General features: G+C 41.6%; 1 protein-coding gene across 4 annotated transcripts in view; it reads right to left on the bottom strand.

The window, feature by feature from the left end:
* Window positions 1–19,497, bottom strand: part of LOC133653886 (dedicator of cytokinesis protein 3-like) — a 151,722-nt gene that overhangs the window by 69,685 nt on the left and 62,540 nt on the right. For all 4 annotated transcript variants that reach the window (XR_009826784.1, XM_062053696.1, XM_062053697.1 and 1 more), the window contains 2 exons: window positions 9,734–9,830; window positions 4,325–4,473 (listed from right to left, as the gene is read on the bottom strand). Coding sequence is in view for 3 of the 4 variants with exons in the window: in XM_062053696.1 (XP_061909680.1) it covers window positions 4,325–4,473; window positions 9,734–9,830 (246 nt within the window). In the remaining variant the exon portion in view is untranslated. The remainder of the gene's footprint in view (window positions 1–4,324; window positions 4,474–9,733; window positions 9,831–19,497) is intronic.

Here is a 19,497-nt window from a genome sequence, read left to right as displayed (position 1 = left end):
CGATCTCACAATCCACTCTTCCCTCACCCGTGAACAAGACTCCGAGGTACTTGAAGTCCTCCACTTGGGGCAGGGTCTCCTCCGCAACCCGTAGATGGCACTCCACCCTTTTCCGGGCGAGAACCATGGACTCGGACTTGGAGGTGCTGATTCTCATCCCAGTTGCTTCACACTCAGCTGCGAACCGATCAAATGAGAGCTGAAGATCCTGGCCAGATGAAGCCATCAGGACCACATCATCTGCAAAAAGCAGAGACCTAATCCTGCAGCCACCAAACCGGATACCCTCAATGCTTTGACAGCGCCCAGAAATTCTGTCCATAAAAGTTATGAACAGAATCGGTGACAAAGGGCAATTTTGGCGGAGTCCAACCCTCACTGGAAACGTGTCCGACTTACTGCCGGCAATGCGGACCAAGCTCTGACACTGATCATACAGGGAGCGGACCGCCACAATCAGACAGTCCGATACCCCATACTCTCTGAGCACTCCCCACAGGACTTCCCGAGGGACACGGTCGAATGCCTTCTCCAAGTCCACAAAGCACATGTAGACTGGTTGGGCAAACTCCTATGCACCCTCAAGGACCCTGCCGAGAGTATAGAGCTGGTCCACAGTTCCACGACCAGGACGAAAACCACACTGTTCCTCCTGAATCCGAGGTTCGACTATCCGGCGTAGCCTCCTCTCCAGTACACCTGAATAGACCTTACCGGGAAGGCTGAGGAGTGTGATCCCACGATAGTTAGAACACACCCTCTGGTTCCCCTTCTTAAAGAGAGGAACCACCACCCCGGTCTGCCAATCCAGAGGTACCGCCCCCGATGTCCACGCGATGCTGCAGAGTCTTGTCAACCAAGACAGCCCCACAGAATCCAGATGCTTAAGGAACTCCGGGCGGATCTCATCAACCCCCGGGGTCTTGCCACCGAGGAGCTTTTTAACTACCTCAGCAACCTCAGCCCCAGAAATAGGAGAGCCCACCACGGATTCCCCAGGCACTGCTTCCTAATAGGAAGACGTGTTGGTGGGATTGAGGAGGTCTTCAAAGTATTCCCTCCACCGATCCACAACATCCGCAGTCGAGGTCAGCAGAACACCATCCTCACCATACAAGGTGTTGATAGTGCACTGCTTCCCCTTCCTGAGGCAGCGGATGGTGGTCCAGAATCGCTTCGAAGCCGTCTGGAAGTCGTTTTCCATGGCTTCCCCGAACTCCTCCCATGTCCGAGTTTTTGCCTCCGCGACCGCTGAAGCCGCACACTGCTTGGCCTGTCGGTACCTGTCCGCTGCCTCAGGAGTCCTATGAGCCAAAAGAACCCGATAGGACTCCTTCTTCAGCTTGACGGCATCCCTCACCGCCGGTGTCCACCAACGGGTTCTAGGATTACCGCCACGACAGGCACCAACTACCTTGCGGCCACAGCTCCAATCAGCTGCCTCGACAATAGAGGTGCGGAACATGGTCCACTCGGACTCAATGTCCAGCACCTCCCTCGTGACATGTTCAAAGTTCTTCCGGAGGTGGGAATTGAAACTCTCTCTGACAGGAGACTCTGCCAGACGTTCCCAGCAAACCCTCACAATGCGTTTGGGCCTGCCAGGTCTGTCGGGCATCATGCCCCACCATCGCAGCCAACTCACCACCGGGTGGTGATCGGTAGAAAGCTCTGCCCCTCTCTTCACCCGAGTGTCCAAAACATGAGGCCGCAAATCCGATGACACAACTACAAAGTCGATCATGGAACTGCGGCCTAGGGTGTCCTGGTGCCAAGTGCACATATGGACACCCTTATGTTTGAACATGGTGTTCGTTATAGACAATCTGTGACGGGCACAAAAGTCCAATAACAAAACACCACTCTGGTTCAGATCCGGGCGGCCATTCTTCCCAATCACGCCTCTCCAGGTTTCACTGTCGTTGCCAATACGAGCGTTGAAGACCCCCAGTAGAATGAGGGAATCACCCGGGGGAGCACTTTTAAGTACTCCCTCGAGTGAATCCAAAAAGGGTGGGTACTCTGAGCTGCCATTTGGCGCGTAAGCGCAAACGACAGTCAGGACCCGTCCCCCCACCCGAAGGCGGAGGGAAGCTACCCTCTCGTCCACTGGGTTGAAATCCAATGTGCAGGCTCTGAGCCGGGGGGCAACAAGAATTGCCACACCAGCCCGTCGCCTCTCACTGCTGGCAACGCCAGAGTGGAAGAGAGTCCAGCCCCTCTCAAGAGAACTGGTTCCAGAGCCCTTGCTGTGCGTCGAAGTGAGTCCGGCTATATGTAGCCGGAACTTCTCCACCTCGCGCACTAGCTCAGGCTCCTTCCCCCACAGCGAGGTGACGTTCCACATCCCAAGAGCTAGTTTATGTAGCCGAGGATCGGACCGCCAAGTGCCCTGCCTTCGGCTGCCGCCCATCTCACATTGCACCCGACCTCTATGGCCTCTGCTATGGGTGGTGAGCCCATTGGAGGGGGGACCCACGTTGCCTCTTCGGGCTGTGCCCGGCCGGGCCCCATGGGCGCTTGCCATCGTGCCCCACCTCCAGGCCTGGCTCCAGAAGGGGGCCCCGGTGACCCGCGCCGGGCGAGGGAAATCTGGATTCTTCGTTTTTATTTTTCATGGAGGTCTTCGTATTTCTATACAGGACATGCAAACTGGCAGTTGAGCAGAAATGGCTGTGAGAAAGGAGTCTCTGTCCTACGTATGCTTTTCAACATAAATTGACTACCAAAAAAAAAAAAAATTAGACATATCGTCTATTCAGCATCATCATTTTATAATTTTACAGCTGATGGATGACTTAAAATGAATGAAATCGATGTGTTTTGGTGTCTTTTATTGTTTTTTTAATGGCTTTCGTTGTTCATTTCGGAAGTATATTATTGTAATATATCTCCTGCATGAAAAAATGTCTTGGAATATGCATTACCTTGCATTTGGATCATTCCAGATGCATGAATGTGCTGTGGTGTTGTGATGGTCTGTCACCGCCTCAGAGTGCGCTTTGTCAGCGTCATAAAAATTGTTTCATTGTCTAGATTGTGATTCTATTTTGCAGAAAAGATGGTACAGATTAGAAATAAGCGCTGCTTGTTCAACAAACTCCACAAGTCGGAGCATGATATCATGACTGTGGAGGGAAATTAGTGTTTCATGGGCACAAAATGCCGGTAGTACACGTAAAAATGTAAATTTCAATAGGGCAGTCTGCACCAGTTATCAACTGTAAATGCAGTCTTAGTAAATTACACATATACTAATAGTACACACAATTGAGTAGTTTGCGCATGCTGTTTAGCGGGCGGTATTTTTATCTAAGAAGATCATCATTTATCCAAAGCCATAAGAGGATATTGTTATAATTGAAATCGCATAATCAGTTTTGACTAATTTCTCTGTAAAATACACTATTCAGCAGCCATAAAACAAGTGTCTGATCGAGAGAAGGAAAAAAGAGGTGATTTTTAGCCACTCTCGATTTTGTACTTAGAAAAAATCCAAATTTTTTATTTTTTTTTTTTCCGTTTTTTTTCTAAGTGTCTGATCGAGAGAAGGAAAAAGAGGTGATTTTTAGCCTCTCTCGATTTTGTACTTAGAAAAAATACAAATTTTTTTATTTTTTTTTTCCGTTTTTTTTCTAAGTTTTTTATAACATGACATATTTAATGTTTCCAGATCCTTAGATCCCGTTCAAAGTGTCTCTATTTTGGTATGGTATATCGTGTGGACAGCTACGACAAATCAAGCTCTGCCTCAATCAAGAAGGAGCCCTCCCTTCTTTGTCTTGTTTATGGTTGTCACTGCTCACTTACATTTAAGAAGTGGCAGCAGAGAGAATACGGTGTTACAGTTCCTTCAGGGAGAAGCACAATGATTTGAATCTGCTTGACATGCACTTGTCTACAACCTCAGCTTGAAAATGTGTTTATTGTGAGCATGACATACTATATAATGCAATTAATTTTAAGATTTTTAAATAAAGCATCAATAGGTTATGAAGTGTAGGCTGCAGCAAAATTATGGCATTCATGTACCGGTACCATTTGGTAATGACAGACATTTTATTCAGAGTGCCTCTTTTTATCAAGGCTTACACTTCAATCACACTTTTACTGGTTTTAACTGTGGTGGTATTTACAGAGAACATTTGAAAATGTATGTCAATACTTCTGGATCTAACTGTATCTGTATTTGTAGATGTTGAGTAGAATTACAATAATGACCTCAATCATAATGGTATTACTCTGTTGGCATATACTGACACAACACTCCAAGTCTTCACTGTATATTCATATTATGCATTTATTTAATAGAGGAGAAACTCACTCATTGCCCCAGTCAAGGCGTACAGTGATGTGCCGCTTGATCTCACGGGTCTGATCCTGGGCAAGGTGACCCTGAATCAGCTGCCGACGCAGGTCGATGAGCTCATTCATCACATGGCGGAGCTTATGGAATAGGTCTATCTTGTGTTTCTGTGAAATCAGCCAAAACGTAAGGATATAAGGTCTCTTTAGATCACATTATTATTATGCACAGAATGAACCATGTTATGGGTGGATATTACCTCCAGTACTATCATAAAGTTGGTAGTTATGTGGTGTAATCTGGTAATTAGTTTATAAATCAGCTATACAGTATATGAATGGCACCAAATCATACAATGAGACTACTCTGTGTATTTTTATTTAAAAAGCAGTTATTGACATAGCCTACTAAATACTCAGCTGCTCAGACAACAAATCCATCATAAAACCTCACAACTGATAGGACATTTTAGCAAAATTTGCAAACCCTAAAAGAAAATATGAAAAAAAGAGAGGAAGAGATGACACACCTACTCACTACTTATTCAAAGCAAAATAAATATTCAGAGACAACTTCTTTAGTAACATAAATGAAATGATAAAATTATGATTTTTTTTTTTTTATTCTTTACTGACTTATAAATGTTATAATGTTGGATACTCATGTTACACAATGCTAAAGCATCAAATTGTTAGGTTCATACACTTGGATTAATTTGGGTTGCCTCTGTTCAGGGGGTTTGGGGTTATTTTTTTAACAGTGGAGAATCAGTGACGTCACTGATTGATGGATCAACTGATGTGGGCATTTCTAGTATGCAATAATGTGTGACTATAATGCCTTCTGCCTGGAGCTTTGGTGTTATTCATTCTCGTCTAGTGCCCTCCCACTACTCTGATGTCTATAGAATAAATACTTCTGTGTTTATTTGCCTTTACGACATTTTACTTGGGGCTGTTTTATCAAGATGGACCAGTACAAAATCGGATTAGCTGCTAAACTCCGACGTAAAAACACAGCGACATTGCTTGGTTTGAGGAAACGATAAAGTATTACTGTCATCTTATCATGGCATGCACACAATAACACCGACTTGTGACATAAATGCTGGTGAAAACTGCTTTTTCTATGCATTTCTAGAGTATGTATCGATCAGAGAGTGCAGGTGTACTTGATGTTGTGAGCGGGTGAATCTTTATACCGGTTATGAAATTTATGTTCAACCGTGTCGATAAAAAAAATATTGGCGACAACGTCAAGATATATATTGAACAGTATAAATTTCCAAAGGATAAATTATGATACTTTAGAGAAGGTGGGGCTTGACTCATTTGCAATCTGGGATCGCCTCCAGAAAAGAACATCTTGCAGACACACGCAAAAAGTAGGTTATAAATGTGATACATCTATCTCGATTAGTGTTTATTAACCATTGTTGGCCCCCTAGAGGCCCAACTAAAAATCTCTGTTTCACAGCTGAGGTCCATATGGGCTGCAGTGGTACTTAAATGTAATACAATTTCCCACCACTTGTGGCAGTAATGACAGTCTCAAACAATTATAAGAAGTCTGGAGCTAGAGTCGCAGAGAAGTTTCTTAAGCGCAAAAAATATGACTCCAGGGGTGAAGCTTCTTATATTTGGTTAGTACTTATTTTTGTAATATATATATATATATATATATATATATATATATATATATATATATATATATATATATATATATATATATATATATATATATATATATATATATATATAATCATTTTCATTTTTTTTATATGTGACAGTCATTGGTATATTAACTTTAACTTTAACTTATATGTCCTGAACATCCACTCAGGCAAATCACATTGTTGATGTAGATAATCATATCTGCTGCACAGATTAACTTTAGAGAAGAGAAGTGTTGAATACTTCAATCAATCAATCAATGTTTATTTATATAGCCCTAAATCACAAGTGTCTCAACTTCTCTTGCTTTATTTGTATGTGTCATTATTAAATGTTGTGGTAGAATATTTTTTTTTTAAACAAAAACAGTTTTCTTTTAAGTAATGCAGAAATTTATTAGAGCTGTTTATTTCACGGAAGAATGTCGTTAATCATAGAACTGACACCCAATGTTATTAAAAAGTATTGATTTTGAATTGAGAATCATTTTGAATCAAGAATCGATTCTGAATTGAATCGTTACCCCCAAGAATTGAATCGAATCGAATCGTGTGGTGCATTGGCGTTGTTAGGCCTATTTTAGGGGGGCTATGTAAAGTGTAAAGTGTAAAGTGGTGGCATTAGCCTCTAAAGCCCCCCTAAAATGTTCTAAAGCCCCCCCCCCTAAATAATTTGGTGTTAAAAATAAAAATAAAAAAATAAACTTTTTTTTTTTTTTTTTTTTTTACAAATACATGCCGATATATTCATTGAAGAGTGGCCCGAATATGAGTTTGAATAAATAATCATATAACCTGTCATTATTCACTCAGTTTCCCCTCACTTCATAGCGTAAGGTAGAGAGCCCCTTTAGTGCGTCTGTATCCAATCCATTCCACTTGTTCATATAGAAAATGCCCACATCACTCAAAATCCAGTCCGCATTTTCTCTGTGACCTTGCTTGCGGTCCTTGGACTTGTTCATATAGAAAATGCCCACATCACTCAAAATCCAGTTCGCATTTTCTCTGCGACCTTGCTTGCGGTCCTGCAGGTGTACGAAGCACATTAGCACACAGCACTGCAGAACAAGAACCTTGTGTCTGCAATTGTAAATAATTTAGTTTTTAAGTTTTGTGTTTCTTGTAGAATCAATATAAAGTAATATACATTAGCCTATTGTTAAAATAATGAAAAAAACATCATTAAATATATTTGTTTTATTGTATTGTTACATTAATAGCTGTTGTATTATTATAGGATGCTTGTTAAACATTTCATAGGATTTTCAGAGGGTGGAAAAACCAAGGCATTTAATATAAAATGTAAAATGAACAAATACATAAAAAGAAAAAGGAAACAATTGGTTAAAAGCCATCGTCCCGGGGAGCATTTAATTTCGTCCCGTGCATTTTTTTTACCGTCCCCGGGGTGACGGGACTACATTAATCCCAAACCATGGAAGTTACATTTTATTGTTTGCATTATTTGTTTCAGCATCGCACTTTGAAGATGGTCCCTCAGCTCTTTGACAGCTTTGGCTCTTTTTCAGATCAGCAGACGGACTCTAAGTCTTTCTTATTTACAGTATATATAAAAGTTCCTCATTTCAATTCAGACTTCCATATATATTTAATTTCCTTAACGGCTTGCCATAATATATATATATATATATATATATATATATATATATATATATATATATATATATATATATATATATATATATATATATATATATATATATATATATATATATATATATATATATATATATATATATATATATATATATATATATATATATAAATATATTATATACAAGCCAAATTATCCCGATCCAGATATTACTTTAATTCAAGTAATTAAGTAATATTTCCAGGGCTTGAATTTACAACCATTTTAGTCACATATGTGCCCAAAATGTAATCTGTGCAACTTCAAAATATTTGGGAACCATCAATTATTGTATTGTGAGCTAAAGTGGTGGCATTAGCCTCTATGTTGTGAATGAATAACATAGAGGCTAATGCCATGACTTTCATTGTGTTTCAGCGTATCTTGAAGGATCATGCAAGTAATTGTTTCTCGTTGATGCTGTAAACAAAATGTCACTGTGCAAACCCATGTTTGTTGTTGTACTGAACACAGATTGAAAATAAACCCACTGAAATAATAATAATAACAATGATTAATTTCTAAGTCTTTGTTAGCCGTTTGTGAAGTTTTGTGCTCGTGCGCTACGTTCGCTCGCATCCTGTGCATCTCCTGGGGGCTAAGCCACCCCTGTCCTTAAAAGCTAGTGACGCCCCTGGTGTGGTGCCCAAAGATTCACAGCCTAATATTACTTTTTTTTTTCTTCCTTAATTTCTAGCTATAACAGCCCACAATATGTGACTGCGTGACTCCATCTCACGTAGAAAATATTTTTAAGTTCCTGGTTCGCCCTCAGTCCTTGTCAAAGTGTTCTTGTGAAACTTATTGAACCCCCAGCTGCTGATAATGCTACAAATGATCTGATTACCTTCGTTCCGTAGAACTATACATCATCATCACTGTGTGAAGAGGTGAAAGTGTTTCGAGTACCCTGAGGGTAGGAAGGCCGCCATATAAAATCAAGCCATTTACCATATGTGTTTCCACTGAGATTCATGCCCAGAGGTCTAAAACACAAATATTACTCTCCTGCTTTGACCTCCTGGTGGTAATTTCTTATAGAGCAAGGACAACAAAATAAATTCAGACAATCTCTGTTCTCCCTAATGATATGACAAAGACACATTACTCCTTAGGTTTGTGCATAGATTAAACAGCGCCACAATAGTCATGTAAATTTAATGAGGATAAAGATTGCTTGTTCTCCAAGGCTGCTGAGGAACGAAGATTTTGTCAGGAATTGATGAGCCCTTCCAGACGTCTCTTTTGTAGGGCTAAATGTGCATTTCCCAACATTATGTTTAGACCATTGCTCCTGGATATAATACAACAAATTCAAACAGGCAACAATAGGGTAGAGTCTATCTGTGTCTTGTCCGTGATACATCCTATTATTATCTAGCCAACTGTGGCAGCATGGCCTGTATCACACTGGGGGTGAGCACCGAAACAAGCACCATTAAAACAACGCATCGCATTAGTCGAGCTTCAGAGGAAGTTACATCATCACAGTAATCTTGGCTCAGAACATGAGCAGTCCTTGGTGAGAGGTTATGTAAAAAAAAAAAGGCTTCTAACCCTTTCTGCCTGCCCTGGAGCTGGATTAAGGATGTTTTAGGTTTCCAGTAATCACTTTTGCCCAGCAAGTGAAGATGATACTGCAACTAAGTGAACCAGGCCAAGATCAATCAAAGGCTGAATGACAGCGCATGAAATTGGGTGTGACAGGTCTGTGGGCCATTATCTGTGTCCAGAACCCATTTCTGCGCCCACTGAGATAGTGCATGAAAATCTAGGGCAACAATCAAGACATGCTTCTGGAATATCTGTACAAGGTGCCCTGTACATTTAGGCTATATCTCAACTTTTGCAGAACTCAGGGTGATATGTGCTGAATTAGGCGCATGGAGGAAAAACATGCTGAAAAAGCCTGTTCCGTTAAACCCCTCTGGAGGATGCAAATGAAACAACGATGGATGAAATATTTTCATGCGAAAGCTGCTTTGCTCCCAAATATCCTAGGAAAATCCAGTGAACGTAAGAGCTGGTCTCACACTTATTGCTTAGGAATGTGTTGTCATATCTGTTATGTTGTGTGTATTCGTAAATTGCTACTTGCCACATAGAGTTGCTTCCACAAGACACCCCACTCCTGCAAAGTTGAGGTGGTCTCTGTGATAATGGGGTCCTCAAGGGGCACTACAGTCTCACACAGCCTGTAGACAGAAACATTTGCATGAATGTGAGCGTGCCCAGAGGCACGTCAACAGAAAAAGTTTGTGCAAAAGCCTGTCGTAGACATGACAGGTAACACAATGTTTCTTTTCCAATTGTTGTGCCGCAAGAAATATTTAACCTATCCCAGCTGAATGGAATGATAAACTGTCAGTCAAAGTCTAACACACATGTAGGAATGAGTATCTTTCACATTTGAACAGTACCAATCCTGGGTACCTTGGAATCTATACTAGTACTTGAAAGGAAACTGCAATTTTGGGGAATGTTTCCTATCATTCACAATCCCTATGTAAGACAAGAACACATATGTCTTATTTTTGTACATTTTAATTCGTAATATACTGCAAGTATGAGTTGGCTAACAATGCAGCGAATAGGAGTAAACTATTTCCTAATAAAGCCTTCTAAAAAACAATACTCCAGTTACGTTTTGTAACCTGAATTTTTACCAAGTATTTGCGGTATTGGTATTACAAGTGCAAACACTAAGGAACTACTTTTTAGCAGCACATTGATCACAGAGATGTAACGTAGCTACCGCAACACCTGTGTGAAGTTGGACCCCCCACCTTGCCCAAATTTCCCCAAACTTGTCTCGAACGTGTGGGCTGAAAATGTTTCCGTTTGCGCTGTTGCGGTTTTTAAATTATTCTAAAATACATTTTCTGACTAGTGATGTTATCCAGTCCCCCCAAACCCCAACCCCTCACCTTGTCCAAATCACTCCAAACGTTCACCAATCGTTTGTGTTATGCTTGTGCTGGTTTGTGATGCAAACATTTTTATTTGTGATTTTTTTAAGGTATTAACGTTGTATGGTTTTTATGGTATTTAGATGGTATTATTCATAACCAACCCTCCAAACATGTCAACATCTCTCCAAAGTTGCCCCATTCATTTGTGATTTGTTTGTGCTGGTTTGTGTGTAGTTTTCAAGTTGTTGATTAATTATGATTAATACCAGCTCTATAAAATGTTAATGACTTAAAAACTATAAGTTAGACCAAAAAAAATTTCAGCAAAGACAAGCACAAACAAAGCACAAACAAATGATACAAGTTTGGGGAAGTTTGACATAGTTGGGGTCTAGTTATGATTAGTACAATGTTAATTACATATAAATACCATGTTATGTTAACTTAAAAAATGTAACATTTTTGTAGCACAAACGAGCACAAATGAAGCACAAACGAATCGGACAACTTCAGGGAGATTTTGACATGCTGGTAGCGTTCAGTTGAGTTCAGTTCAGTTCATTTTTAGTTTATTTCGAACATGCATACAATACAATTACAAAGTAATGGATCACATATTTCCAGTTGTTTCATTACAACACGTCCGAAAAGGAATAGGAAGAAGCAGAGCTTATTTATCCCCACCCCTTTTCATATCATAGCAGTTTTATCCCATTTCTTTGTTCTCTGTTTGTAACAGAACAGTGAATAAATTAATGAATGAATAAATAAGTAAATACACCTTAAGTAAGTAAACAAATATTAAATACATAAATAATTGTTTATGTTTTTTTTTAAGTTTAAGATATTTATCATAATTCTTTTTCTTCGTACTTTGTGAACACTTGTAGTTTGAACAGTCTCTTAAACTGAATCATATTAGTGATTTGTTAGATTTCCTTGCTTAATCCATTCCATAATTTAATTCCACATACTGATATGCTAAAGGTTGTAAGTGATGTACGAGCATACAGATGTTTTCAATTAGATTTTCCTCTAAGGTTATATTTCTCCTCTTTTATTGAGAAGAATTGTTGTACATTCGTGGGTTGCTGGTTATAGTTTGATTTGTACATAATTCTAGCTGTTTGCAAATGCACTGATTCGTTGAATTTCAATATTGTTGATTCAATAAATAAAGGGTTTGTATGTTCCCTATATCCAACACTATGTATTATTCTAACTGATCTTTTTTGAAAGACATTTAGTGAATGAAGTGTACTTTTGTAGTTGTTTCCCCATATTTCTGCACAATAACTATATATGGTAACACTAGTGAGCAGTAGAGAATATGAAGTGATTTTTGGTCCGGAACATATTTTGATTTATTCATTATAGAAATATGTATTGCTACTTTATGTTGTATATTTTTTATATGAGATTTCCAGTTAATTTGATCATATATTATTACACCCTTATGTCCCAAAATGTGTTTTCTTTACTCTTTCAATGTATATTCCATCTATTTGTATTTGTGTTTGATTTTCTCTTCTATTGTTACCAAATAGCATTATTTTAGTTTTACTGAGATTCAAAGATATTCTGTTTTTGTCAAACCATCTTTTTAATTTGTTCATTCCTTCTGTTATTATTTGTATTAGCTTTTGTGTCTTCTCTCCTGAACAAAACACAGTTGTGTCATCTGCAAATAATACTAATTTTAAGTTCTTTGTAATGTCATTTTTATAAAGATTTAACTATTTTGGTACCAGTATTGATCCTTGAGTTACGCCACGAGATATTTTCAACTCTATAGAGCAGGGGTCTCAAACTCAATTTACCTGGGGGCCACTGGATGCAGAAACTGGGTGAGGCTGGGCCACAAGAAAATATTTCTTTAAAAAAATCTAACATGCACTTTTTAATGAATTCACCTTCTTTGAATGGCTTTCCCGCCCTAGCAACCATATCACTCACCATGTAGCTAGCTTTGACTGCTGCATCGCTCTTTTCGGTTGCTTTCTTGAAGAAATGTTGTTGCCTCAGTAGACTGGTTTTAAAATTTGCAACCCGGTTCACTCTCTCATCTCCCTGGTATTTTGCATACTCCTCAGCATGTCTAGTTGTATAATGACGTATCAAATTGTATTCCTTGTGCACCGCAACTTTCTCTGTGCAAATAAGACATGTCGGGGTGCCCCTGTGCTCAACAAAGAAATATTGCATCTCCCACTTTTCCTGGAATTGTCTTTGCTCATCACTAACCTTTCTCTTCACTGCAGGCTTTGAAAAAGACATGTTTGGGTTTGTGGAATATATTTGTATTTAGCCGACGCACGCAGAATAATGTTATTTCCGCAATGTGTGTCGTTCCGCTTTGGTGGTAGCGGGGGTTTATTATGTAGCCCGGAAGAGTTAGGGCTACAAGAGATTCTGGGTATTTGTTCTGTTGTGTTTATGTTGTGTTACGGTGCAGATGTTCTCCCGAAATGTGTTTGTCATTCTTTTTTGATGTGGGTTCACAATGTGGCGCATATTTTTAACAGTGTTAAAGTTTTTTATACGGCTACCCTCAGTGTGACCTGTATGGCTGTTGATCAAGTATGCCTTGCAGTCACTCACGTGTGTCTGCAGACGCCGCATATCTTATGTGACTGGGCTGGCACGCTGGTTGTATGGTGAAAAAGCGGTTGTAGAAGACGCTAAAGGCAGTGCCATCACGGCACGCCCTTAATAATGTTGTCCGGGTGAAAATCGGGAGAACGGTTGCCCTGGAAGATTTTCTGAAGGGGCACTGAAATTCGGGAGTCTCCCGGAAAAATCGGGAGGGTTGGCAAGTATGCTCGTGGGCCGCACTAACATTAAACTTTCATATTAAGGTGGGGGCCGCAAAATAACGTCTTGCAGGCCGCAATTGCCCCGCGATCCGCGTGTTTGAGACCCCTGCTATAGAGGTTTGTTTTCCTATCTTCACATATTGCTTCCTGTTGGTTAAATAGCTTCTTACCCAGCTCAAGACGAAACATCTGATGCCATAGTGTTCTAATTGTTTTATTAAGATTATGATTAATGCTTTTGTTGATCCATTAACACTGCAGCAGCACAGCAGGTTTGGGTATGAATAATAATTAAATACCAAGGTCCTGAGTAGTCCTGGGTTCAATCCCGGGCTCGGGATCTTTCTGTGTGGAGTTTGCATGTTCTCCCCGTGACTGTGTGGGTTCCCTCCGGGTACTCCGGCTCCCTCCCACCTCCAAAGACATGCACCTGGGGATAGGTTGATTGGCAACACTAAATTGGCCCTAGTGTGTGAACGTGAGTGTGAATGTTGTCTGTCTATCTGTGTTGGCCCTGTGGTGAGGTGGCGACTTGTCCAGGGTGTACTCCGCCTTCCGCCTGATTGTAACTGAGATAGGCTCCAGCGCCCCCCGCGACCCCGAAGGGAATAAGCGGTAGAAAATGGATGGATGGAAAAACTATAAAACGTTCACAACCTAAAAACCGTAAAAGCACAAATGACATTTTTTGCAGCACAAACGAGTACACACGATTGGGACAAGTTTGGGGGGTTTTAAATAAGGTGAGGTGGCCAACTTCACACATGTCAATCACCTAAAACAGTAATAACTTAAAAACCATAATAGTTAGACTAACATGTTTTGCAGTACAAACAAGTACACACCAAGTACAAATGAATGGGACAGGTTTGGGGGGATTTTGACATGGTTGGAGGACTGGTTAGGAATAAATAATAACACTTAATGGCTGGCTGGATGACATCACAAGTCAGAAAATGTACTTTATAATATCTTAAAAACTAACGCACAAACAAAAAAAGTTTGCAGCAAAAACTAGCACAAATGTGGTATAAACAAATGGGACAAGTTTGGGGAGATCTTGACAAAGTGTGTGTGTGGGGGGGGGGGAGGGGGGGACTTCACTCAAGTTACTGCAGCTATTGACATACTGAGCTGGTGAGCTGCTGCATCACCTCTGAGTTGGTTAAAGTTAATTGTACATTACAACTCATGCCTCACACTTGTATAGCAGAAGGTTGTGGCCATAAACCAAGAAGTTGGTCAACTTTAACAGCCAACTTATACCCGGAGATGGTGAGGAAGACATGAAAAGTTGCTTTTATTTCTACCTGTGTGAGGATTATGATTAATTCTTCAGTCGGCATTTCACTGAGAGCAGACATTGTACAGAAGATGATTGTATATGTTCGTAGTTTTTATTTCTTGTTTAGCACTTAACAATAGTACTACTTGTTGGATCCGTTTATTACTCAACTTCTTAAACTTAAAGCTCATTCTCTTATATTCAGCTCAAAAAGATAAGGTTCTCATTTGTCTTAAAGCAGTCGTAGTAGTCGTTATTGTTGAAGGAAATAGCGAATTACATACAGTATATATTTACGGTGTGTATATCTGTCACGATGGGGGGTCGCAGCTGCGCGGTTGTTCTTCCAATGCAAAAAGACGGACAGCTCCGGACGACAGGCGTAAGGTAAGATATTATTTATTTCTCATAAATCCTCCAATAAACACGAGAAGAAAATAACAAAAAACATGCGTGCCTAAAACACCTAGAGTAAAGACGTTGCATGGGCTAGGACATGGCATAAACAGAACTTACTTGGCATGAATGCGTGACACAAACACAACGAAAGCAGGACGAGTGACTGGCAAGGGCAACTTAAATAATGCCTCTGATTAGCGCTCGGGAAGCAGGTGAGCGGGCGAGCACTAATCAGAGACAGGTGAACACAATAAGTCGCCATGGTGACTAAAGCAAACAAGGAAGCCTAAACGGGAACTAAAGAAGTCCAAAACTAACAGAACATAACTAAACAAAACATGATCCGGACCACGGATCATGACAGAGCCCGCCCCTTAAAGACAGATTCCAGATGTCTAAAACACCAAAACAAAAAACAAGGCAGAATCGAGAGTCATGGGAGGGCGGGAGGGGGACCTGGCGGTGGGTCGCCAGGCCAAGTGTCCCCGAATCCACCGAGGCAAAGTCAAGTGGCGGCGGCGAGTGGAACGCTGCTGCAGCAAGCGAGGCGGGCGACCAGGGAATGGCCACATTCGTGGCCCACGGGGAGGTGGGCGCACTTGGCGAGGCGGACGACCAGGGAGCGGCCACATCCGTGGTTGACGGGGAGGTGGGCGTGTCGGTGCCGTCATGGCAGGCTTGGACGCCGCAGCGGACGAGACAGGCGTGGTAGCAGGTACCGGCGGCGAGACAGGCGTGGTAGCAGGTACCGCCTGTGAGACAGGCATGGTAGCAGGTACCGGCGGCGAGACAGCCGTGGTAGCAGGTACCAGCGGCGAGTCAGGCGTGGTAGCAGGTGCCGGCGGCGAGTCAGGCGTGGTAGCAGGTGCCGGCGTCTGGCGTGGTGCAGGTGCCGGCGTCTGGCGTGGTGCAGGTGCCGGCGTCTGGCGTGGTGCAGGTACAGGCATCTGGCGTGGTGCAGGTACAGGCGTCTGGCGTGGTGCAGGTACAGGCGTCTGGCGTGGTGCAGGAACTGGAACTGGAGATGGTGGCGTTTGCAAGCCCACCGGAGATGATGGTGGCATCTGCAAGCCCACCGGGGCTGAGGTTAGCCATGAGCATGGCGGAGGCGGTCTAGCTGGGGGATGCGGCCTGGCATGCCGAAAGACTGGTGGTGGCGGCCGGGATGGAGGTTGCTGCCTGGTTGGGCGCAGCTGAGCTACCCCACCAGCACAGCTCCCGGCCCCAGCCCCCCCCTCAAGGGGCGGATACCAGGCGCGCTCCTTGCGGTCTGGAACAGTCTTTAAGGGTGGGTGGCGGGAGGTAAGGAGGGGGGTAAAATCCTCCCCTCTAAATTGTCCAAAATGTCTTTCCCTATCCCCCACCTGAGGTCGTGTAGGAGGACGAGAGGAAAAGGTCAATGATGTGGGCGGGGCTAGAGTCCTAGGGGGCGGAGCTTGGCACTCAGAAGGAGACTGTGGCTGACATCTAAATTTCAAAAGAATGTCCTGATAACGTTTAATTTTAGAATTAAAGTCTTTAGGAGGTTGCTGACGCAAGGAGACAGAATTCAGAAAAAAAAAATTCTGGTCCATGACGTCATCAGCCGTGGACGGAGTGACGTCATCAGGGGAAGGATACTGGGCTGCCTGCAACTTGCTTTGGTCCGGGGGGAGAGCTTGCGGGAGTGACGCGTTCTGACGGCGAGGCGAAGTCCTTCTGGACGGCGAGGCGAAGCCCTTCTGGACGGCTTCCGCCTTTGCCGGCGCGTCCAGTACTGCTGTGTAGTGTAGTGGCGATGTCTTCGCACCAGAGGGAGTCGATGGGGATAAGGGAGCCTCCAGGTCCCCACATAAGGTTCGACCTCTCCTCCGTCGAATAGCGAAGCGTCTCCTACTTCCATCGCTCGGAACATCATGCACGTACCTTCATCCATCTCCTTGTGGTCCGCTTGCGGAAGAACGGATGCTGCTTTCGTTCTGTCACGATGGGGGGTTGCAGCTGCGCGGTTGTTCTTCCAATGCAAAAAGACGGACAGCTCCGGACGACAGGCGTAAGGTAAGAAATGATTTATTTATCATAAATCCTCCAATAAACACACGACAAGAAAATAACACAAAACATGCGTGCCTAAAACACCTAGAGTAAAGACGTTGCATAGGCCAGGACATGGCATAAACAGAACTTACTTGGCATGAACGTGTGACACAAACACAACGAAAGCAGGACGAGTGACTGGCAAGGGCAACTTAAATAATGCCTCTGATTAGCGCTCGGGAAGCAGGTGAGCGGGCGAGCACTAATCAGAGACAGGTGAACACAATAAGTCGCCATGCTGACAAAAGCAAACAAGGAAGCCTAAACGGGAACTAAAGAAGTCCAAAACTAACAGAACATAACTAAACAAAACATGATCCGGACCACGGATCATGACAATATCAAACCTTAATGGAGATTGTTAGAGGATTTTAGAGTGCTTTATATGCAGAATAGAGCGAATCCCATTACCTGCTTTGTTAGCTGACTTTCGCTAGCGTTTATTTACCAGTTAGAATTTACTGTAAAAAGAAAAACATATTTGGGCATATCTCACATAATGATTGTGAAATAAATTCCTAAAAAGGTGCAGTTCCCCTTCAACAGTAAACATTGACAGTACTAATACATTTTCAGTAGTTTTGTGTGTGTTCATAAATGTCTATTGTTTAATAATAAAATCTATTTGTTAAATATAACATTTAAAAAGGACTTTGTTATGAAAACTGTGCTGTCCGGTTGTTATTAATTGTTTTGTGAGTCTCATTTGCAAGTAGTATATAATGGACTTTGCATTAAGGATATAAGGATATGAACATTTCCTATCACAGTTATTGTGACTAAAATATCATTATCATTTTCTTTGTAGTATTTCAATCCAATTCAATCCACTTTATTTTTATAGCACATTTTTGTTTAATGTTGAATGTGCTTAAAAGGTACGTATACACCCATCGAAATCTTAACATTTTTTTGAAAAACAAAAAGAAATATTATTATTAAATATTCAAAGTCGTAAATAAATAAATACATATGTAGTCTGTCAACAATAGCTCTCTCTTCCGCCCACACAACCCTCTAAATAACCATCCAAAACACGCCAACAATGCTCTATATACATATCCTGACCTGAATATTAACCAAGTATCAGCAATGTTGTTATTATAAGTGCTGACGCAGACAAGCCATTTTTAGCGGCGCATTGAAAACACACAGCTCAGTAGTCCTCTGCTGCTCCCGCATCATCACATCTCGGCTCGTCAAAGTTATACTACATTATAAATCACGCCTCTCATCTGGATGATAGGAGGATTTAGCCATGAATCTAGAAGTTGTTCATCTGTGACATTCAAACACACAACCGAAGACAGTGTCTGCAGGGAGACTTTTCCTTTTGTGTGCATCATGATTAATTCTTCATATAAACGGGAAGATATGGAAACTCTATCAGTCGTCATCACAGTGAGAGCAGACATCGTACAGTAAGCTATACTTCTATTATGTTTGTAGTTTGCCTTTCTTGTTTAGCACTTAGCAATACTGCTACATAACGCGTAGTGTTTTACTAAAGCTGGATTTGTTTAGCAGAGCTTCTAAAACTTGTAACCCATCCTCCTTATATTTAGGACCAACAATATATGGTTCTGGATCATTATTTTTCCCGAAAGTAATAATTATTGGCTCTCACAAAGTCTGCATGATTTGCATTGTTGTTGGTGATGAAGGAATCTGTGCTTCCAACCTCTACATCACGCAAGCATGTGACAGGCTAGCTCTTTATCTCCCAAAATGGCTCAGAAATCTTCATGAGATTGATTCTATTTTGATCATGTATATTTACTTGCAAACTTTGTAAGTCTTTCGGTGTCATACATCTGATATACAGTATATGATGATAGCTTCAATATAGAGGCAACTTGTTTTTCCACTCTACTGGTACTTTTAAGAACGGCCCCATCGCGGACACGCTTCCTTCGATCCAGACAACCCTGTGCATATGGCTCATGTCATCACAACATTCGGTTTCGGCAGCGTTGTTCCGGTGATCAAAGTACATCTCTTTTGAATGGCTAAATTCTGGTGCATCACTGGTCAATAGTGCGTGAATAACAAACTATATATATTAATTTATACTGTAAAGACCCGCTGGTGTTAATGTGTATGTTAGTGTGTTATGGTGTTTATTTTTCCCATGGTCTTTGAACACACCATGTCGGTGGAGAATGAGGAAGTACTGTTGCGTGTCGAAGAGTGAAACACAGAGACGTGTGTGCACAGATGCAATAATTGTTGGAATTGGGTCCGTTGTTAGCCTAATATTGGCAATTAAAGCTAAAAAGAGCTTAGCACTCGGTGTCTCCTTCTGGATGCAACAATACCTTATATTACTTTATTTTGTCCTCACATTAAAAAAAAAAACACATTTTTAAGGTGT

This window comes from Entelurus aequoreus, linkage group LG07 (genome assembly GCF_033978785.1).
Source record: "Entelurus aequoreus isolate RoL-2023_Sb linkage group LG07, RoL_Eaeq_v1.1, whole genome shotgun sequence".
In the NCBI taxonomy this organism is placed as follows: domain Eukaryota; kingdom Metazoa; phylum Chordata; class Actinopteri; order Syngnathiformes; family Syngnathidae; genus Entelurus; species Entelurus aequoreus.
Note: the sequence above shows the minus strand (reverse complement) of the source record. Positions and strands in the feature narration are given on the sequence as shown.